The sequence below is a fragment of the Exophiala xenobiotica genome (assembly GCF_000835505.1).
Source record: "Exophiala xenobiotica strain CBS 118157 unplaced genomic scaffold supercont1.6, whole genome shotgun sequence".
In the NCBI taxonomy this organism is placed as follows: domain Eukaryota; kingdom Fungi; phylum Ascomycota; class Eurotiomycetes; order Chaetothyriales; family Herpotrichiellaceae; genus Exophiala; species Exophiala xenobiotica.
In genome coordinates this window covers 2,423,879-2,443,339 of record NW_013562489.1, presented here as the reverse complement: position 1 = coordinate 2,443,339, position 19,461 = coordinate 2,423,879, and the positions used below count along the sequence as shown (strand labels likewise).

Sequence of the window (19,461 nt, the reverse complement as noted above, 5' to 3'; positions counted from 1 at the left end):
CCAATTGTCGGAAATTCAGTTGTTGCAACGGTGTTGACCTTGCCACAATATGCCGCGCTTTGCAGCAGGTACTGGGATACCTATTCGTAATGTCGATAATGAAGGCTCTGCTCCCGCTTCTGCGGTCTACAACCCACAGGTCCCAGATCGGTTCCGTGTGAAGAACCGCCGCAAGCGCTACCTCGACACGCACCCCGAGTATTTTGGACCGCAGCTTGAGCTGGCAGGTGCGACTGCCTCTTGACTGAGACCGCTGAACTTCAACCAGTAGGTTTATTAACATACTCTCGCAGATCCATTATTATATGATCGCCTTATTCGCAGGTTCCAAACGCCTGCAGAGCGTGAAGCCGAAGGCCGCCAGAAGGGCTACTCCGGCATTCTTGAGGCGGACATCTATCGTAGTGAGGCGAAGCTCGACGCTTTACGGCATCCTGATCCGAATAGCATGTTTACGTACAGGCGCGGGCCAAGCGGAGAGATACTGGCTGAAGATAGGGACGAAGTTCCTGCCAACAAAGAGGAGGGACAGGCACGATGGCGGTGGGAAATGGAAACGAGGTTTTTAAGAGGTGGCGATGATGACTTTGACTACGAGGGCGTGGATAACAATCCGGAATATGATGATCGGGCGACTGAAGAGCGGGATGCGGAGGACAAATATTTCGACGCAGAGGAGCCTGAGTTTGTCGAGGACGAACATGGCGATACGAGGAAGAAGAGTAAGGACCTGCAAGGGGAGACGGGTATACAAGACTTCTAGTCTCCTCCTGCAACTGGCTGTTGGGAACATTCTCGGCCCTTTGGATACTCCTACTTGACCATGAGCCTACGTCAGTTGAGAATTAGGAGGACATCGCAAAGAGGCCGAGTACCAGAGGCGAGACAGGATCTGCCCCGTCAGCACATCGAACCACCACCACTACTCAGCAAGAGATCCCGCTACCCGGCTCTGCACTGGCAGGTCTTGCAGTCTTTGTCTTCTGCCGCAAAGCATACAACAGTGACGACATGCTGCTGGTCAATGAAGAGGCGCCGCTCTTCTCGTCCTCGAGAAGCCTGCTGCGACTCTCAGGCTGTGAGTATATCCACCGGGTCCATCAGGCCTCTCATACTGCTGGCACACCGGACATGTGGCATCCGCCGGAAGACTTGCTCGCCCTCGGTCTTGGCCATGAAGTCCTGCCATTCTCTCGTCGCAATCCATTCCTCCCTAGCGCGCTTATCCCGAAACTTCATGAACATCACTGTATCGTGGACTTCCTCAGGGGATGGCCTTGGCTTGTGGTTCGACCAGGCTGGAGCAGCATCAGGAATCGTGACGGGGTATGTCGCGAACTTCGTCACAAGTGGAGAATGCGAGGCGTGCATGCCTAATCTGGCGACCATGGAATCCAACTTGTGGGTTGGTCGATCGACGACTTTCCCCCTTCGTACGAGGTCCTGGTCCGCTGGCTGGATGTTGCGCTTCATCTGAGAGGCGAAGAAGTAAAACATGCAAGTCAGTGGCCTTTCAGAGTCGGCGGCCTTCCTTCTATCGAGCCCGGTGTCGATTTTAGCTTCCACCATCTGCTCGGCGGAAGCGGTCCTTTTTAGCAGCATCCTCGCGGATTGTTTAGCGACTCAAGGGTTAGGCGAGGAAAAGACAGCTGGATAATGGATCCGGTTTCACAAAGTCCCAGGGCAAACGATGTGGCATTTCAAGAGCCCTCGATCCCGGCAGCGGTATAACCAGCGGTCGGATAGGTCATGGTGGTCATGGTTCTCATGGTTTGCTCCCCCGCATTTCCCCTGCTTGTAGGTTGTGCTCCGCTCGGTGCGAGTAAGAGCTACAGGATTGGTCTCTGTGGTCTCCCTCTCGAGTGATGACGACCGCTGGTCAGCTTCCATGGTGAAGGATTTCGCTGAATGTTGGATTATTGAACTCCTCTGTCATGCCTGAGATTCGTCCCTGCGGGCTATTCTGGGTCCCGGCACTCGTCTTACAGTATCTAGCCGAGATGTCTGGCGACTTCGCTTGCTGCAGTTCAGCCTCCGTTTCCTGTCGGTGTCCACATACCTTACGATGCTTTGCCGATGCGAATACAAGTTGGCTACCTATGTGCCTGTCGCCGGTTCTTCATATTTCCATGTCGAATCTTCTTTTCGGCTCTTCATTTATCTCATCCCGACGACGATGATGGTGCATGTGGCTGGTATTCTTACGCTTCCCCGCAAACGGCACATTACGGGGTAGTCTCAGCACCATCATCCACTCACCTATGGAGTACTGGGAAGATGACCACCCGCGCTGCTTAACTTAGGCTTGAATTCCTCCCCCACCAAGTAATTGGCGCTTGGTGGGTGCTTGGGGCTCGAGTCAGCGGCTGTTGACACCCCGCGGCTTTCGTCCGCCCTCGCGCGGGCGCGCGGCTTCGATCACCGAGGTAAGAAACACCCAAAAATGTCTTCTTCTGCACTGCTCAATTTGCTACTCTGCTACTCGTATCACTAGGCAAGTCAGCTTTCGGTGCCAGTCTTAAGTCCTAAAGCGCTCACAGATCTCTCGATGATGCGGTAGCCGATTCCGGAAGACTTTTAACCTACCTACGGCCTGTCGATAGCCTCCCAGAGTACGATGATAGCGCCATGCGGGCACTTTTTCGGCCGCAACGAACAATATGGCCAACTGTCTCTCCTATACTGCGAGCTCAACGCTGGCTCCAGACAAGAGCGAAAGCTAAAGGACCGTCTCATCCTCCCCTTCTGGAGGAGACCGTTGGCGATAATTTTGCAAGAATAGTGTCTGCGCATGGCGACAGGGCCGCTGTTATATCCAGACATCAAAACAAGCGTCTGACCTATAGTCAACTCGACCGGGACAGCAATGTTCTGGCCCGGGGACTACAAAGCTTGGGAGTCAACAAAGGGGATCGAGTGTGCGTGTCATTAGGGAACAACCTCGAGTTTGCGACTATAACATATGCATTGTTCAAGCTTGGAGCAATCTTGGTTCCGCTCAACCCAGCATTCACACCAGCCCAGATAATTTCAGCGCTCAATCATCTGTCGGCGACGCATTTGGTTATTGGGACAGAAACAAATCTCCCTTTCAAGCCACCTCGTCCAAATGCGCCTATTCTCGAAACTATTGTATCCGATCTATCAAGTGCAACGCTCAAGTCCGAGACAATACCTTCTCTGAAGAACATCATCCTAGTCGACAATTCGTCAGGACGGATAGATCTCCTAAAGTTCCGCGCCACGGTGCCATGGTCGTCCATATCCCAAGACACGGACAGCCGGCCACCCATGCCTGCGTCGCCGCTATCGCACGATGAAGTGGTCAATATCCAATTCACCTCAGGAACGACCTCGATGCCCAAAGCTGCCTGCTTGTCCCATCGATCCATCCTCAATAACGGCCTACAGATAGGCGACCGCATGCTGCTCACTCCCGAGGACGTCGTCTGTTGCCCACCGCCGCTCTTCCACTGCTTCGGCTGCATTCTAGGGTACATGGCCACAGCGACCCACGGTTCCGCCATAGTTTTCCCAACTGAAGCGTTCGATCCTCTAGCATCTCTCAAGGCTGTCCAAGAAGAGAAGGCTACAGCCCTCTACGGCGTTCCAACCATGTTCCTATCCCAACTCGAGCTCATCGACGATGAGATCGTCTCAAAAGAAGGCTTCCAGTACCTCCGCACTGGCATAGCGGCAGGCTCATCCATACCCGCGGAATTGATGAAGAAATTGCATAAAATCCTCAACCTCACGGAATTGACCATCTGCTACGGTATGACCGAAACCTCGCCCGTCTCTGCGATGACAACCACCAACGACCCGCTCGACAAACGCATCAATACCGTTGGACGACTCCTCCCGCACGTGGAAGCTAAGGTCGTAGACCCATTCGACCACGACCGGATCTTGGATGTTGGCGAGCGCGGCGAACTCGCTGTGCATGGATACCTCGTGATGAAGGAGTACTGGGGCCAGCCCGAGAAGACGGCCGAAGTCATGAAGGCCGACAGCGAGGGGAAGGTTTGGATGCACACGGGAGACGAAGCGAGCATAGACGAGGACGGGTACATCAGCATTACTGGCCGGATAAAAGACCTCATCATCCGTGGCGGAGAGAATATACACCCGCTCGAGGTGGAAAATTGTTTGTTTGCCCATCCGAAGATCGCGGAGGTGAGTGTTGTGGGTTTGCCGGATCAGAAGTACGGCGAGGTTGTGGCTGCTTTCGTGGTGAGAAGGCATCATTTGCAGCCTGGCAACCCACCCGTGAGTGTGGATGAAGTGAGGGAGTGGGTGAAAGAAAGGATGAGCCACCATCTTGTGCCCAAGTATGTGTTTTTCGTGGATGAATATCCCAAGACGGCGAGTGGGAAGATTCGTGAGTGTTGGAGTCCCGTTACTAGTGGACAAGTCGCTGACGATCCGGTTGCAGAGAAGTTCAAGTTAAGAGATTTAGGTGTGCAACTGCTCGAAAAAGGGGAGGGATTGAAATGAAGCAGGCCATATAGGCTGTATGCAGCCACGAAGTTGTAAAGCCTTGTAAGAAGCAGAGCGGAACCGCAAGCATGGGAAGTCTCTCGAGCTCAGTCAGGATACGAGGGAGCCTCGACGGTTCGGTTCATACTTCTACACACATATCCAGGTCGTTGAGTCAGTCATCACAACGTCTTAACGACGGTCTCTCGAAGACCTTCGCTCCCTGCTGTCATCTCGACGATCTCTGTAATCGCGGTCGCGGTCACGGCGAGAATCATAGTCTTCGTGCCTTCTGATTTTCCCGTCGGCTTGTTGCGCGTCCTCGGTTCGATGCCGCCTGGACTCCTTGTCCCCTTCACTCCTGTGCTTCTCGCGGTCTCCACGGTCTCGATCTTTGTCCCTGTCTCCGTGCCGATGCCGCCTCTCAGCTCTATCGTCATCCTCTTCTCTCAGTCGAGGGCGGTGAGTGCCATTATCTTGCCTCACATCTTCATCTTCTCGTCGCCTATGCCTGTGCCGTCTCTCCTCATCACCGTCCTCACCTTCTTTGCGTGTATGCTTGTGCTTCCTTTCTGCCTTACCCTTCCTTCTCGCTCGTTCTTTTGCCCTCTCCACCTCCTCCCTCTTCTCTTTGATCAGATACTCGCGCATAGGATCTTCCTCTTCACCATTGTGCTTTATGGCAAGCATCTCCTCCAATTCCTGCTCTTCCTTCAACAATGGCCGCCGCTTCTTCATTCTGTGCTTCGACTGCCTCTCCTCGTCTTCAGTATCATCACTCTCCCGCTTCCCATTGCCGTTCAACTGTACTGTGGCTTCCTGCTCCAGTCTGTCGATGCGATGTGTATCTTCATCCTCGTCGTCTCTCTTCTTGTACCTCGTGTGGTCGACCCGTAGCAGTCTGCCCAGTACTTCGGCCCCCGTAAAATTGTCCACCGCCAAATCACAACTCCGCTGGTCTTCGTATTTGAGGAACGCAAAGCCCCTGCTCTTGCCGGTCTCTTTGTCTCGGATCAAGTTCAGGTGCGTAGGGTTGCCGAACTGCGAGAAGATTGTAACGACATCGCCTTCGGTCAAGTCTGGGTTCAAGCCACCGATGTAGATGTAGGCTGTATCTCGATAGTCTGCGTGCCAGGAGGCAGATGGTGGTATTGCATTTTCGAGTTCGCGTTTGTTCAAGAGTTGGGTTTGGCGGATGGCGTTCATCGTGGAGATGCCACGTTGGTGCTGGGGATGCTTGGAAGCGATCGGCTACAGGTAGTACGCTGTGCACTTTGGACAGACAAAGCTGTCGAACCTGAGCAGCGGTTTGCGATCGGAAAGAAAGGTGTGCAGCAGTGAGGCCTAAAATCCTCTTGACTGCGGAGAAAACGCGACGAACAGGAGTTCATCTCCATCTCCAACGTTCCTCGCCTGTGCGCGTCAACAATCTGAGAGTGAAGATGAATTAATTCTATGACACGAGACACTCTTCCTCATGGAATCACCAATGCCACTGTGACTGCTCCGTCTATTGTTTGATCTCCTCCTTCTCGTCGTTCCTGCTTCTCCAACATGTTGACGGCATCGCAACCACTCGGCGGCTTCACCACGTCACTTCCCTCCTCTCGCTCCATCTCCAGACGGCCAGCCAGCAAAGATGGAGGCAAGCCAGCAATATGGGTGCCCATGCTGAACAGTGCCTCGAAAGGCAAAGACCTCACAGAAAAACAACTTCTCGTCCTAGGTGGAACATCAGATCAACAACGCGAATTCCTCGAACAGCTCAATCCCCCAAGCCTTCGTCCTCGATACGCCAACAACGACAGACGACGCCAACCCAGAACAGTACCCATATCGAATCGGTATGCCTTAGGCTATACATATCACGACGTGCTGGATGCAGACCAAGAGGACGTTCTAGCCCGCCTGAACATCTACACATTGGCGAATTCGAGCGCCAATTTCGCAGCACTCCTAAAGCCACTTTTTACGCCGAAGACGGTCAAAGATACATTAATAACAATACTACTGGACTGGCAAGATCCCTTCAAATGGGCAAGACAATTGCGGCAATGGGTTCGGCTGCTGCGGTCAGTAATATTGAGCCTGGACGAGCAGACCAAGATAGAAATGGAAGAGGTCATGACGGCATGGAAGGAGAAAAGAGTAGGACCTGATGCACCTTCTGCACAGCCTGGCGGGAACGCAACAGCTGAACAAAAGTCGTTAGCCGCTGCAGTTCCTCTGGGACCGGGTGAATGGGACGAAGGGCTAGGAATACCCCTTTCTGTTGTCTGCGTACAGGCGGAGAAGATTGAAAGTCTCGAGCGAGACAATGGCTGGGGAGAAGACCAATTCGACTTCCTGATGCAGTGGTTGAGATGCGTCCTGCTCAAACATGGTGCCTCGCTGGTGTACACGGCAACGTTCGATCCGAACCACGTACGGACGCTGATACACTCAAGTCTGAGCATACATTCTCTACTGAAACGGGAAGTCGCCAAACACAATATCGTTGACCGAGACAAAATCTTGGTGCCGCCGAATTGGGACTCTTGGGGCAAGATACGGATACTGAAGGAGGGTTTCGACCCGGAAGCAGTAGGGAATGCGTGGTCCGTGGAGATTCAACATCCGCCGGAACAGACGCTGGACTTCTCAACATCGAAAACGCAGCCGGGCCTGCCGTCCCAGAATGGTGAACAAGAGTCTGAATCAGCAGTCCGGGTCTATGAAGCTACGCTCCGCAACCCTGCAGACTCGCGACCAGCATTCCAACCGCGAACGCATGACGAGACTGTCCAAGTCCCCTCCGTTCAGGAATTCTTGCAAGTCCAGTACGAAAACCTAGAGAAACTCAAGGCGGAAGACGAAAAGGCGGAGAGAAAATCCCGCAAAGGTGCTCCCGCTGCCACCGGTGCTGCGGGCATGCTCGACGGTGGTGACGATTCAATCAAAGGTGTATCCAACCCCAGAATGGCAGAACACATTGGCCCGTACCAGATCAACGTGAATGGTATCGATTTTGACGCCGAAGAGGCAACAAGACGGCTGCGCGAGCGTGAACATGAGCGGACTACAGCGACAGTGGATCGGAGTCGCGCTAACCCTGTCGCGGGCACAGGAAGTAGCACCCCTATGCGTCGCCAGGGTAGTGAGGCTGGACCATCAGCGGAAGGCACACAAACGCCGTCCTCATCCGCGGCTGTCGGTGGGGCCTACGGCAAGCAGAGTAATGAGGCAACGAGGGAGTTTTTTGCCAACCTTATCAAGAAGGATAAGAAGGGTGGTATGAGTGCGGCAGCTAGTCCGACGAGGGCGCCGGGCAGTGCGAGTCCGGCTGTGAGAGGGGCTCCTGGGGCTGGAGGAGAGGAGAAGAGGAGGGAGTCCTGACTTGCCCGTGCCCACTTGTCAAGACAAAGGAGCCTAGGTTTCGACAAGGCGACGTTGCTCTCGAGCTTTTTGAGCGTTCAAGCCGTCTGCATGTTTTTTGTTCGAAGCAGGGTTACGGGGAAGGATCGGGCACGACAGTGCGATGCTTTGCATGGTGTATTAACGTTGGTACGGTCTTGCAAGACCTAAATCCCTAGGATACCAATGACAGAGTGTGAACCAGGAAAATGTCAGACTGCGTTGGTCCTTGCGACTGGTGAAATCCTGCTCGAGATACACGGCATCATACGGCAACCTCAAATAGGTACATCCTCTGCCGTCAATCTATTGCCTACATCGAGGTTTAGGAAACCTTCATTCAACCTTGAAACTGTCTATTTCTATTGTCCGCCAACTCAAGTCCCGGCCCTGTGCCCCTTTGTGGCATTGAGGTCTAGACACTTATGCAGAGAAGAAGGTCCTGTAGAGATCCAGCCACCACGAGGGTTGGCAGGAAGGGTATGCCAACTCATACGTTCGTTCCCAGTGCAAATGCCAGTGCCAGCGCCTCTCGTTCTCGCCGCGATTTTCTTTGTGGTGGTGAATATCGCTCAGTTCAATCTTGCACTCCGCCCTCAGCGGTCCACCCCTTGATCTCGCACTGGTTGACGACCTCGCCTTCATCGACCCTGACAATCAACGAGTCCCTCAGTCTTGCCACCTCGTCCTTTGTAAGCCCACAGCGCTCCACAAGATACCTCTCGACACCACCGAGCTCCTTCTCAAGCACGACCTTCAAGAAAGCACGCATATTCCCTGCGCGACTCCCACAGATGCGCGCGGCCTCCTCGCGACTGATTGTCGTCCGCTGGTGGCCTGGGCTTGGCTTCCCTCCCCCTCCACCTCCACTGCCCAACCCGGACGCGCAGATCCTCTCGATGAATTGCGCCCTCCACTCGCCCAGGCCGGGCTCGGTGAGCGCGTACTCCCAACAGACCATGTCCTCGGGCACGCCGACCAATTTCCCCACCAGCGCGGCGAACACGCCCGTCCGGTCCTTGCCGGCCGTGCAGTGGAACACGAGCGGCTCGCCGGGCCGGTCGAGCAACTGTCGAAACATCTTCTCGTACGCGGGGCGCGCGCCGTGCAGCGCGATGTCCCGGTACGCCTTGACGAAGCCCTCGCTGTACGCGAAGCCGGCGTCCTCGTCGTGACTGTGCGCCGCCGTGTACCAGGCCAACTTGGTCGCCAGCGCCACGGGCCCGTAGTCTTCGCTCTGGTACACGGGCGTGAAGTGCCGAGTCAGGCCCTCGACGTGGTCCAGACATCCTGTCGTCGGGTCCGCGAGCGGGTAGATGGCCTTGCCGCTCGAAGCCACCGTTGCCGCGAGCCGTGAGATCTCGGGCTGCGAGCGGAGATCGTACATGTCATGCACACCCAGTGTCTGCGTCAAGTACTCGGCCCCCTGCGCCGTCAGGTGCGTCGGATGCGCGCAGCGATACAGCAGGCCTTTACGTAGTACATGGGTTGTTGTTGTCCCCGGTTGTTGGGATGATGCAGAGTCGGCGGTGTCCGTGCTGGCGGTAGAACAAGGTGGTTGACAAGCATAGCCGCCCAGGTCCCTGAAATTCGGGACCCCCTCGACATGCAGGAAGGGTGGTGTGGGCAGGTTCTCCGGGAAGGCGATGGCAAAATTCTCGGGTTCGGGCGTCGATTCACGCTCTTCGCGCTCTCGTTTCTCTACGGCTTCGACTTCGCGTTCCGTCAGCGGTGCACCGTTGGCCTCGGAGAGTCCTGCCTTCGGGGGCGGTTTGACGTCCATGTAGGGCTGGTAGGGCAATTCGGGGTTGGGCACGTCGTTGCTCACGCCAAGGGTTGGTTCAGTGTTGGCCATGTATCCTACTTTCTTCCAGCAGTCTCAACACGAACTACGGATGGAGCGTTGGCCTTTGCTTTTGCTTGGAATCCGCGACCACGCTGTGTTATTTCCCTGTCTACTGTGTAGAGGGGTCCAAGGGCTTGGACTGAGATGTCTTGCTGATGTGTCAAGGCCCGGAAATGTTGACAATCGATCAGACCGCAAGTCGACGTTGAACCTTTCTGAGCAATTCCCTTTTCCCCGCGATGTTTGATATCACGAGTCTTTTGCTGGAACAATCCCGAGGTCAATGTCCCAAGGAGTCGAAAAGATGGAGAGATGGTGTGATGGGCTCAGTCCTTTCCCTAGTTTACAGGACTTGAGGAGTCAATCACATCAGTGCACGTAGCGGCGTGGCCAATGCCGGCTGGTGGGCCGAACTTGCCGAGGAGGAAACGTTGTCGGTGTAAGGCTGCGACACCATTGCATGTGCGTGACGAGGCTGAAGTAGAACTACCACAAACGACCTCCATATTACGTAGTTAACATTTGACATTTCTAGCTACAACTTGCGACCGGCAGCGTAGTGTCAGGCTGATTGACCCAGGGTATGAGCGAGAATGCTTCAACATCGGGTCTGCCAACATCAAGAGGATGAGCTGCCGAGACCAACAAGGGGTTGCCATCAATGAGCTTCCTTGCCAGATGATTCCCTCCAACATCAACCATCATCTCATCACGTCCACACAGCTGACGCATGCATTCAAACTCGTCCATATCGTCCTACCTCAATCCTAGCAGCCTGTTGATGGGTTGGAGGAACTGACTACACGATCATCAGAGCCTTGTCTGTGTTTTCGCAACAGCGGTCAAGGACAGTTTCTCAATCCTAGGAATTCCACGTCCGTCGACTTCGATGTCAGAATAGGCATTATGCCTACGATCGACATCGTCGGAAGCAGCTCGTATTATGTATATTGATATGAACTTTTGCCAAGGGGCCTGTTGGTTCTCCGAACCATGTTTCGATATGCCTCCGGCCGTACAACAAACGGCAGTCTACCCCCCATTTTGTCGCCTCTCACCAACACCTGCTCAATCGGCAACATCACCACCGATCAAGAACTCCGGCTTTCTAATGCACCTCCTCTGCAATGAGGAGGTCTGCAACTCCAGGTGACTTTTTAGTGCGCGCGCCCAATTCCCTGTTGCCGCCGTTGGAAAACAGACTCCAAAGGAACAAAAGAAAATGCAAATACCTTTGGAGGGCCACTCGAACAGGTTGAATAGGCAGGACTTCAGTCATACCTTGATGTACCATCACCCATATCAAAGCGATGCCGGGGCAGTCGCTTGACTGGCGGAGGTAGATGATCATGCTTCGCTTGCACCCTCATCCGAGCGGCGACTTTGTCACATCCCATCTTGGTGACGTCGATGTTGTTTACGGCCGCTCCGCTAGTCTCAGGCGAGCAGCAGTCGATGCCTTTGACCCACCGATCGTTCAGAGCCTCGTTCACAGTACAACGTTGGTCCGGGTCCGGGTGAAGCAATTTGAGAATGCACCGTCGCTGCGAATGTGAAGGCAGAGAATTGAAAATCGATCCGCATTGTGGATAAGAGTTTTCGTCGATGGGCATGTTTTCGAAGCGGTCAAGGAAGGCTTCCCAGCCTTCTAGGAAAATGGCATAGTTGACCTCTTCCTTGCTCGCGCTCTGCCACGGGTTGCCGACGAGGAAGATGGTCATGAAGAGTATGCCACAACCCCACGCATCCAGCTTGGTCGGATCGTAGTCTCGATCTTGAGCCAACACCTCAGGGGAAATATATGGTTTCGACCCACAGATACCGGGAGCCGACAATCGAGGTTCTCTCATGCCTTGACCACAAAGTCCTCTTGAGGATGCTATCCCAGGATGGTCACCGCAGAAGACTTCCGACACTCCGAAATCGGTGATCTTAATATGTCCATCGTCCGTCATCAGAATGTTCTCCAATTTGATGTCCCTGTGGGCAATGCCGTGCTGATGCAAGTAATTGACGCCCCTCAGTACTTGCTTGAAGATGCAGTTCCGGTCCTCAGCCTTGAAGTATTTCCGCTCGACCAGGCCAAACAGCTCACCCTGTTGGCAGTACTCCATGACATGGTTCCAACGCCCATTGTTCGTGCACAGTCGAACCGTCCGCACAATGTTGGGATGATCGGCTGATTTGGCGATGGTGTACTCCGATTTGACTTTGCGAATGTACTCCTCCTCTGTTTCTCTTATGGATTTCTTGCGGAACTCTTTCACAGCATACTGACATGCAGCGCCTGACTTCTTGTCACCTCTTCTAAGCATGATCTTCACTGTGGCACTTGCGCCTTTGCCAATCTCTTTCCGACGGCCAATCTTGGAGGCTGACACGAACTCATCTTCGAGAGGACAAACATCGACCACGAAATCGTCCGACGGGCTTGCGCTTAGGCGACGAGATTTCAGACCTGCTCCTTCTTGCGCCGGTACGGAGAACAGCGACGATCGGGTAGACTTGTCGATACAGCTTCCGTAACTACCGGTTCTATGGACGGAGGGAGGTCGCTCGGGGCTCAGGTACTTTGGTTCTTTGTGAGATTTGATCTTGGAGAGGAAACTGAATCCGCTCGAGCTCCGAGAGGGGACCGGCGGCTGGCTAGTCATGACCGACATGATCCAAAGACTACCGTCGGCGGTAAAGTAGTTTCTGGGGGCAAGCTATGCATCTCACCCAAAGTGAGCGAGAGCTTGAGAGATGCCAGTGCGGCGAGCGTTCGAGGATGGACTATTGCGGGAGGAAAGAACCTGGCCAGGAAACCCAGCCTTTTGAGGAGAGCAAGTTGGAGGAATAATCAATAATGGAATCGGGGTACCGACTGCGGCGATTGATGGTGGGGCATTTGATCACGACAGTAAGTGACAGTTCATGCGAAGCATCGGCACGAGATGGATCTCGAGACGGCGGGAGGTTGACGGACTTGATCGTGGAAGGCCAGGAACTTTGCCCAAATAGCGCTTCAAGACGGCGAATAGGTGAGGACAAGGCGGGTCGAAGCAGAGACCTTTCCGACGATGTCCTTGGAGTGCTCGGGCTTACTCGTGGCTGACAATCGTGGTGTCAGTGGTTATTAAGCTGGTCTTGTTGATTTCTTCACCTTGTATGTCCTCCTCTTGGATATACTCAACCGCGTGGTTGGTGCTGTTACTTGACCTGATCGGTACTCGAAGGTGTACGGTGTATTGCTCTGTGGACCGATGACGCTCTATGGGCGCGATTGGCGTGAGGTGGGCAACGTCGAGGCGGGTCATCAGTGTGCTAAGCTTTTGCTTGTCGAGGGCATTCGCGTTGCACCACCACAAACACGGCTGCTGATGGTATCTTGGTGGAGCACTGAATAGTCGTTGATTACTATCAAAATCTGCAGCACTGTCAGCCACCAGTAGAAAGCTGAGGCGGATGAAGAGACCAGCAAGTCATGAATCTCTCACATATGGAGTGCCGCCGAGTTCAACATCGATCGAAGAAGACTCGCATCAGGTGGGCTGCAGGGATGACAGCCGAGTGAGCGGGATTTGCACGATGCAGCTCGTGATGAGTGAGTCTCGTCTGATGGTCAGCGTAATTGATCTCGGTAGGTGCCGAACAGGACTTGGACGATATCTGAGTGATTTATAGCAATACTGTGAGTGTAGTCGTCATATTCCAAGCAGCCCGTCATGAGATGGACCAGGACCTCAACGAGATATTCGAGGGGACAAAGAACGTGGAGTTACTTCCTTCTCCAGCTTCGCTTGAAGGCACCTGCAAGGCTACTGCAACCTGCAAATGCAATGCACTCCACGCTCGTCCTTTTCTGATTGACGGCTCTGCTTTCAAGGTGTGCCACGACATAATGCTTGATCATTGAGTCAAGCATTGCTACACACTGCTCTCGTGACCAGCATCTATGACGGTATTCATCTACTCTACTTTCTTCAATCATTGTTCTCCTCTAGGCACCGCTGAGGCAGCCATGTTGAGGTCAAGAGTTGGGACACAAGCCTACGTTAGTGGCTTACAACGAGTCTTTCTCACCAGGGTCTTTCACCAAGCGAGGTTTGCGGAGAATTCTGGCACAGTCAGGCAAAGTGAGGCCTAGTCGCCCAACCCCCGGTAAGACAACATGCTGGACCTCGTTCATTTTTGCTTTTTCCTGCCTGGAATGCGCGATTTACATCTTGTCTTGTTCTCATTGATCGATGTCCAGCTGTGGTTGTCGTGCTCGTCGTCGTGCAGGTGACGATCCCGGCTTCCCGATGCTGTATCACTCAACAACCCCTCCCTCCGTCCTCGTCCAGAACCAGTTCGGACAGCCCAAGAGAGCCCCCGCGTGCACATCGTCGATTAGCAATACAGCGGACACGCCCACAGGCCAGGTAAGCACTGCTATCCCACGCTTCCCCGCGGCATGAGGCCCGGAAGTCCCGAGTCGTCTGCCACCCACTGTTGTGTAACCGAGCAGATTCGCAGGCGGGTTGGTCAGGTACCGGCCAATAAACAGAGGAAGCGATATTGATGGGAACTTTCCACCCAACCAAGGGACATGGAGCACACCTAACGTAGTTAGGGGTCACTTTGTGCTCGAGTAGTTGTCTACTATGCACAAGCCCTCAACATGTTCAACGAAAACAAAGCTCCTTTTCCAGGTCCAGTCACCGCTCATTAAAAAGAAGTCGCTATTCTACTGACAGGACATGTTCCCCCTCAGCAATAAAAAGAGTCGACCCACAGACGGGACTTCCAAGCCTTACCGCTCATCAGGCTTGAAGTTCTGTGCAGCCTCACCTCCATCGAAGCTCCTCAATCGAATTCTGCTTCGCTTTGAAATCCATGGCCTGCATGACGCAGCAGAAATACGAAAACCCCTCCGCTCCGCCTTCCCCCGGTCTGAGTTTATGCATCTTGCTGGCCGTGGCCATTGACGTCCTCCATACCCTGGCTCTGCTCACGCTGCATACGGGCTTCAATCTCACGTAGCTGAGACTCGCGTGCCAACAGTTCTTGTCGCTTCTCATTGATTTCACGTTGCACCTTGACCTCAATCTCACGCAGCTTCTCCTCTTCACGACGCAGTTGTTCCTCCTTGAGACGGACCGACTGGTTGGCGAGGTCTTCGGGGTTAATCGACGAATCTTGTCCACTGTTATCACACAATTAGTCACGGAATGATCCTCTGTAGATAAGACCAGAAGGCACGTACGAAACGCCTCCATCCACACTTTTGCTGAGTTTCTCAGTACGGTAATTCTCGTAAAGGAAGTCGTGGGTGATTTCTTTCAGATCGGCAAGGTGGGAATGCAGAAGCGCGCTACGAATGGCAAGGAAATCCGAGTGGCGAGGATTGTCCACTTCCACAATACCCCACGGATATTGTCGTGCTCGCACTCGTCGGCCACCAAGCTCAATCACATCCTCTGATCCAACAATGGCAAACGGCATCAAGCCACGTAGCTCTGCGTTTTCCTCAACCGTATCCTCGTCATCTTCTTCAATGTCGTAGGGGAAGTTGTAGACCGGGATTCGGTAGTGTTCAATGTCTTCCATGACCAACTTCTTAGACTCGGCCAGCTCGGCAGGGGTCAAGGAATCGGCCTTGCCAATGACGGGAATGACGTTGACACGAGGAGAGAGGCGCTTCATCAATTCGATGTCGAGTTCTCGCAAGCCGTGACCGGTAGGGGTGATAAAATAGAGGAGAGCGTGAACGCGGTTGTCTCTGAAGCGAGGGTTTCTCTTGATACGAGACTCCTCCGCCAGAATGTCATCGTACTGTCGTTCGAGGTAGCCAACAATTTCGCCGAAAGCAGACTCATTGTCGATCTGGTCGCCAAAGCCAGGAGTGTCGACAATGGTCAATGAGACACGTGTGCCCTCTTCATCTAACTCGAGTTCTGCGGGACCTGTCAGATCACAATATCTTATCCCGGGTCTGTGTGATTTTGCACCTACCAACTGTCACAGGCTTGATCCTCACTCCTTCCTCGAGATGAGCATTGGCTGCGTCGTCGGCGTCTTTGGGTCGGAGGACCTGTTTTCCGCAGAGGGTGTTGACAAAGGTTGTTCGACCTATTTATTGTCAACTCATGGCCTGATGAAATCAACATGAGTAGAAAGTACCAGTTCCACTTGCGCCGCACACCATCAAACAGAACTGGATCCCCTTCTTGACATTCTTCTTTCGCCGGATCTTTACCTGCGCCAAGCGCATACTGTTAGTAGAGAACATAGTGAAGCTTTTCCCAGGGCAGGTGCAATAAGATGAGGACTGAGAAGGCTTCGATGTTGGTGGTAAGGGGAGTTAGAAGGTGACCTGCGTGCGTACCGCATTCATAGGGGACGACATGTTGATTGTTGAGAATCACTGAACGTAACGCTGTGGCAGAACAAAGGACGATGTAAGCGATCGCCGGGGCCGATGAGGATGGAAACAAACGAGGGGAAGGAAGAGAAACAGTTTGCGGTCGTGCGATGATGTGATGCGTGTTGAGGTTGGGAGAGATGAGTTTCAATTGTATGAGGCCGTCCAAAAAATTAGGGGTAACCTGTCAATCTTGATCCGCAGGCACTGACTGCACTCTGGGGTCGCGCTTTCCCTGGCGCTTTGCCCAATTCGGCCCCGCAGCCTTGCCAATATAGTCCCATCGTGGTGCCTGGTGCCCCTAACAAGCCACTCAAGCCTAAGGGTACCATTGCTAACTAAGGTGCTAAGGTATCTAGTACGTGTCGTGTCACGATGGTGTCTGACCAAACTTGACTCGCCGTGACTCTGCTGCAGTTGCCATTTCAACAGGCGTGCCTCATCCGTCAGACCAGCGCACCTTTCCGACAGCAGCCTCCGGATTTCTAGCCTGCGAGCCCTGCTCGCCTGCTCGCCTGCGCGATATGAGACTGTCCGCCATCTACGCAACACCACAATATTCACCTGCCTTCTCATTCACGCTTCTGGACACCCACTGCGCGTTTCTGACAGCCAGTGATATCTGTGTCGCTCTGTGCTAGGACCTCAAGGCAGGTAACCTACCCACCGAGGTAGGTCACAAATTTCCCATATTGACCTCTCTTGCATTCCATAGCCCTTCAATCTTCCATACCCCAATACCAGATCCAGCCATGTCACACCGACGCTCTGGCAACTCAAGGCGGCAGCAGTCCGTCGACTTCCCACGCTATCCTCCCATGCCTCAAGCACAAACACAACAACCAACCTCCACAGCCACTCCTCTTCCTGCACCGATGCCTTTGCCTCCCATACAACCAGGTATACTCGCATCAGACTACGAGTCCGACAATCAGGGCTACCAGTCAGACTACCCGACTGGGCCACCGCCTCCGAATCGTACCAATGAAGAATTGAACCTATCTGTCCTCAAACGCCACAATCCCGAGATCTCCTCCATACTATCTATCGCACCCTACGCCGTCGTGTACGAATTTTCTCCCATGCCACAACCTGAATGGACCAAAATCGGAGTGGAAGGGTCCTTGTTTATCTGCGAGCTTGTACCTGGAAAATATGGCGAGGACAGATACTCCGCCATTGTTCTGAACCGGAGGGGTCTGGACAATTTCGAAGCGGAATTGAGGGAGGGTGAAAATGCAGGCGTCGAGATAACGGGGGAATACGTGATCATCAGTTTCAAAGAAGGGCACGAGCAGAAAATCTACGGCGTCTACATTTTCCACGAACCAGGATCGTCAACGGAAAATGCTCAAACCCTGAATGGCGAGCTCATGAAATCGCTCGCTGATCATGCTGGAGCGAGTAAACAAGCCGCCGAGGCCGCGGCCTCTGCTGCTGTGGCTCAGCATATGGACGGACATATGCAGGAAGCTGAGCAGGCCTTACATAGTCAGCAAGCTACCGCAGCCACTTCAGGTCTACCGATCAGCCTGCAGCAATTGTTTGGTCAGCAGAGAGCTTCCGACGCCGCGTGGAGTGTAAGAGCTCACAACCTCGATGGGAGCCACCAGCAAGCCGCGCCGGCCCCAACGAACGGCCAGCAGAATGACAATGTACCACGATCCGGACCTCAGCAATCTGATGTGCTTGGTGACCTCTTTAGGAGAGCAGGTCTGACGGCAAAATAGACTACATAGACAACATTCCTGCATAAGCAATTCTCCTCTATCGACATTTTAGGCCCTCTTTTACTGTACTTCCACTGGAATGCGAGGAGCGGTTTCTACTCTACGCATTATGATCCAATATCTCCTCCAACCATTCTCCCACTCGTCCCGCCACCATGTCACTCTGTTCCAAACACCACGCATGTACCAGCCCAGCCGTCTCATCTATGACAATCGTCGGTCTTGTTTGGCCTCCGTCCTCTCCTTCTGCCCCTTTGCTCCTCAAAATCTCCTCCCTCGTGATATCTGCAACCCAATGGTCCTCTTTCGCAAACCACAAATACAACCTCGGACTCCGTGTCGACCCGTTGACCCGAGTATCACCCTCCTCTTCATCCACCGCCGCCCCCCAAACCTCTGAACCCCACTGGTCCGCTCTAATCTCCTTCAATTCCGCCGCCGCCATAGTGAGGGCCTGCTTGACGCCTCTCTGACTCGTCAAGAACGCCATCGTCGTATCGAACCCGTGACTGCCCTTGCGCATGCCTGTCACCCTTTGCACCAGGCTGGCCATCCACTTTGACGGCAACCCCCGGATCAGGACGGAGTGCAACAACCCGTGAGCCACGTCTGGTAGATAGGCAGACAATACCGGTATCGACGTAAGCAGCGGAGTCGCAATCCTTCCGGACGGTGACATATGTAGGTCAACGATGGTAGGCGTGAGGAGGATACAACTTGAGATCTTCCATGACGGCCCTTTCTTCTCCCTTGCCCTCTCCCTCTCTATTTCCCGAATTGGTGGAGGTGGAGATGGAACTGGAGATGGATCTTGCCCTTCACCAGGCGAAGACAAAGACCAAGACACTGCTGCTGCTGCTGCTGCTGCTTCTTGTGGCTGCTGCATTTCCCGCTCGTGCCATAGTCTGACGAGCTCGAGTGCGATATACGTCCCCACGCTATGTCCCATCAACACCACCTGCACCGACTCCGACTCCGACTCATGATCTAAATAGTAGTTGTCGCGCCGGAGCCGTGCAATGAGCGCCACGAGCCGTGCGTAGGTCAATTCGATCTGCTCCCTCAGCGTGTAAATCCTATCGTCGTTGTGATCCCCATCAGCGGTATGGTCTCCACTTTCACTTTGCTGCCTCGACCGTAACGGCGGGTACAAAGTCTCCTGGATCTCCTCATCATCCACGGCATTGGCATCCCCGTCGGCGCTCTGATCCCAAGCACCATTATTGCCACTACTAGAACTGGCTTCTGTCGTCGAACGTGGTGATTCGGCATCAAACCCACCGAGACTGAATCCAGCAACCACGACCGGCCGCTCCGCTTCTTTCTTCTTCAGCCTTTCAACGAGCAGGGATAGGAAAGGATGATAGTAAGCGATCAGTCCAGGATTGCCGGTGATGAAGAATACCAGGGTCAATGGTCCTCGTTGGATTGGTGTCGTCTGCGTTCCCTTCTCTCCCACCTTGTCACTCGCTAGACCGTCCTTTGGCGACCTGCCGGCACTCCCGCTCCCCAAGACCGTCGTATCAGGGCTGCTAGTCTGTGCCTGTACAGATGGCGGGATATGCAGAAAAACATCTGCCGTGATGACAGACTTGACCGGCATGGCAAGCCTTTCGTCCCCCGTA

At 53.9% G+C, this 19,461-nt stretch overlaps 9 protein-coding genes across 10 annotated transcripts; 4 read left to right on the top strand and 5 right to left on the bottom strand.

Annotated features, from left to right (window-relative positions):
* Window positions 1-49: 49 nt before the first annotated feature.
* On the top strand, window positions 50-763 carry PV05_10178 (uncharacterized protein; the record flags this gene model as incomplete). Its single annotated transcript, XM_013456591.1, has 2 exons — window positions 50-227; window positions 294-763. 2 exons carry the CDS (start codon window positions 50-52, stop codon window positions 761-763), a joined length of 648 nt encoding a protein of 215 aa, XP_013312045.1.
* Window positions 764-2,411: 1,648 nt separating this feature from the next.
* On the top strand, window positions 2,412-4,724 carry PV05_10177 (uncharacterized protein). Its single transcript, XM_013456590.1, has 2 exons — window positions 2,412-4,381; window positions 4,436-4,724. Exons 1-2 carry the CDS (start codon window positions 2,629-2,631, stop codon window positions 4,495-4,497), a joined length of 1,815 nt encoding a protein of 604 aa, XP_013312044.1. The 5' UTR covers window positions 2,412-2,628; the 3' UTR covers window positions 4,498-4,724.
* On the bottom strand, window positions 4,021-5,817 carry PV05_10176 (uncharacterized protein). The gene has a single exon (XM_013456589.1). It carries the CDS (start codon window positions 5,683-5,685, stop codon window positions 4,672-4,674), a length of 1,014 nt encoding a protein of 337 aa, XP_013312043.1. The 5' UTR covers window positions 5,686-5,817; the 3' UTR covers window positions 4,021-4,671.
* An 82-nt stretch (window positions 5,818-5,899) lies between these two features.
* On the top strand, window positions 5,900-8,259 carry PV05_10175 (uncharacterized protein). Its single transcript, XM_013456588.1, has one exon. It carries the CDS (start codon window positions 6,034-6,036, stop codon window positions 7,852-7,854), a length of 1,821 nt encoding a protein of 606 aa, XP_013312042.1. The 5' UTR covers window positions 5,900-6,033; the 3' UTR covers window positions 7,855-8,259.
* On the bottom strand, window positions 8,108-10,044 carry PV05_10174 (uncharacterized protein). Its single transcript, XM_013456587.1, has one exon. The coding sequence runs from the start codon at window positions 9,725-9,727 to the stop codon at window positions 8,450-8,452; it is 1,278 nt and encodes a 425-aa protein (XP_013312041.1). The 5' UTR covers window positions 9,728-10,044; the 3' UTR covers window positions 8,108-8,449.
* A 184-nt stretch (window positions 10,045-10,228) lies between these two features.
* Window positions 10,229-13,361, bottom strand: PV05_10173. Of its 2 annotated transcripts, none has more exons than XM_013456585.1 (2): window positions 10,951-13,361; window positions 10,229-10,896 (listed from the first exon to the last, which is right to left on the bottom strand). In XM_013456585.1, exon 1 carries the CDS (start codon window positions 12,379-12,381, stop codon window positions 10,990-10,992), a length of 1,392 nt encoding a protein of 463 aa, XP_013312039.1. In that variant the 5' UTR covers window positions 12,382-13,361; the 3' UTR covers window positions 10,229-10,896; window positions 10,951-10,989. The 2 variants fall into 2 exon arrangements, with proteins under 2 accessions (XP_013312039.1, XP_013312040.1); XM_013456586.1 differs by having other exon boundaries at window positions 10,229-13,127; window positions 13,176-13,361.
* Window positions 13,362-13,818: 457 nt separating this feature from the next.
* On the bottom strand, window positions 13,819-16,280 carry PV05_10172 (uncharacterized protein). The gene is made up of 5 exons (XM_013456584.1): window positions 16,071-16,280; window positions 15,866-15,935; window positions 15,698-15,814; window positions 14,949-15,639; window positions 13,819-14,888 (listed from the first exon to the last, which is right to left on the bottom strand). Exons 1-5 carry the CDS (start codon window positions 16,089-16,091, stop codon window positions 14,642-14,644), a joined length of 1,146 nt encoding a protein of 381 aa, XP_013312038.1. The 5' UTR covers window positions 16,092-16,280; the 3' UTR covers window positions 13,819-14,641.
* Window positions 16,281-16,640: 360 nt separating this feature from the next.
* PV05_10171 (uncharacterized protein) lies at window positions 16,641-17,888 on the top strand. The gene is made up of 2 exons (XM_013456583.1): window positions 16,641-16,756; window positions 16,822-17,888. Exon 2 carries the CDS (start codon window positions 16,859-16,861, stop codon window positions 17,834-17,836), a length of 978 nt encoding a protein of 325 aa, XP_013312037.1. The 5' UTR covers window positions 16,641-16,756; window positions 16,822-16,858; the 3' UTR covers window positions 17,837-17,888.
* Window positions 17,813-19,452, bottom strand: PV05_10170 (uncharacterized protein). The gene has a single exon (XM_013456582.1). The coding sequence runs from the start codon at window positions 19,437-19,439 to the stop codon at window positions 17,937-17,939; it is 1,503 nt and encodes a 500-aa protein (XP_013312036.1). The 5' UTR covers window positions 19,440-19,452; the 3' UTR covers window positions 17,813-17,936.
* Between the last annotated feature and the right edge of the window lie 9 nt (window positions 19,453-19,461).

Bases quoted from the DNA above. Each gene is read 5' to 3' on its own strand.
- PV05_10170 (XM_013456582.1), bottom strand. From the start codon at position 19,439: ATGCCGGTCAAGTCTGTCATCACGGCAGATGTTTTTCTGCATATCCCG.
- PV05_10174 (XM_013456587.1), bottom strand. From the start codon at position 9,727: ATGGCCAACACTGAACCAACCCTTGGCGTGAGCAACGACGTGCCCAAC.
- PV05_10175 (XM_013456588.1), top strand. From the start codon at position 6,034: ATGTTGACGGCATCGCAACCACTCGGCGGCTTCACCACGTCACTTCCC.
- PV05_10171 (XM_013456583.1), top strand. From the start codon at position 16,859: ATGTCACACCGACGCTCTGGCAACTCAAGGCGGCAGCAGTCCGTCGAC.
- PV05_10177 (XM_013456590.1), top strand. From the start codon at position 2,629: ATGCGGGCACTTTTTCGGCCGCAACGAACAATATGGCCAACTGTCTCT. The intron at 4,382-4,435 runs GTGAGTGTTGGA...ATCCGGTTGCAG, and splicing joins GACGGCGAGTGGGAAGATTC to AGAAGTTCAAGTTAAGAGAT.
- PV05_10173 (XM_013456585.1), bottom strand. From the start codon at position 12,381: ATGTCGGTCATGACTAGCCAGCCGCCGGTCCCCTCTCGGAGCTCGAGC.
- PV05_10172 (XM_013456584.1), bottom strand. From the start codon at position 16,091: ATGTCGTCCCCTATGAATGCG. The intron at 15,815-15,865 runs GTACTTTCTACT...GACAATAAATAG, and splicing joins GTGCGGCGCAAGTGGAACTG to GTCGAACAACCTTTGTCAAC. The intron at 15,640-15,697 runs GTAGGTGCAAAA...CAGGTCCCGCAG, and splicing joins GATCAAGCCTGTGACAGTTG to AACTCGAGTTAGATGAAGAG.
- PV05_10176 (XM_013456589.1), bottom strand. From the start codon at position 5,685: ATGAACGCCATCCGCCAAACCCAACTCTTGAACAAACGCGAACTCGAA.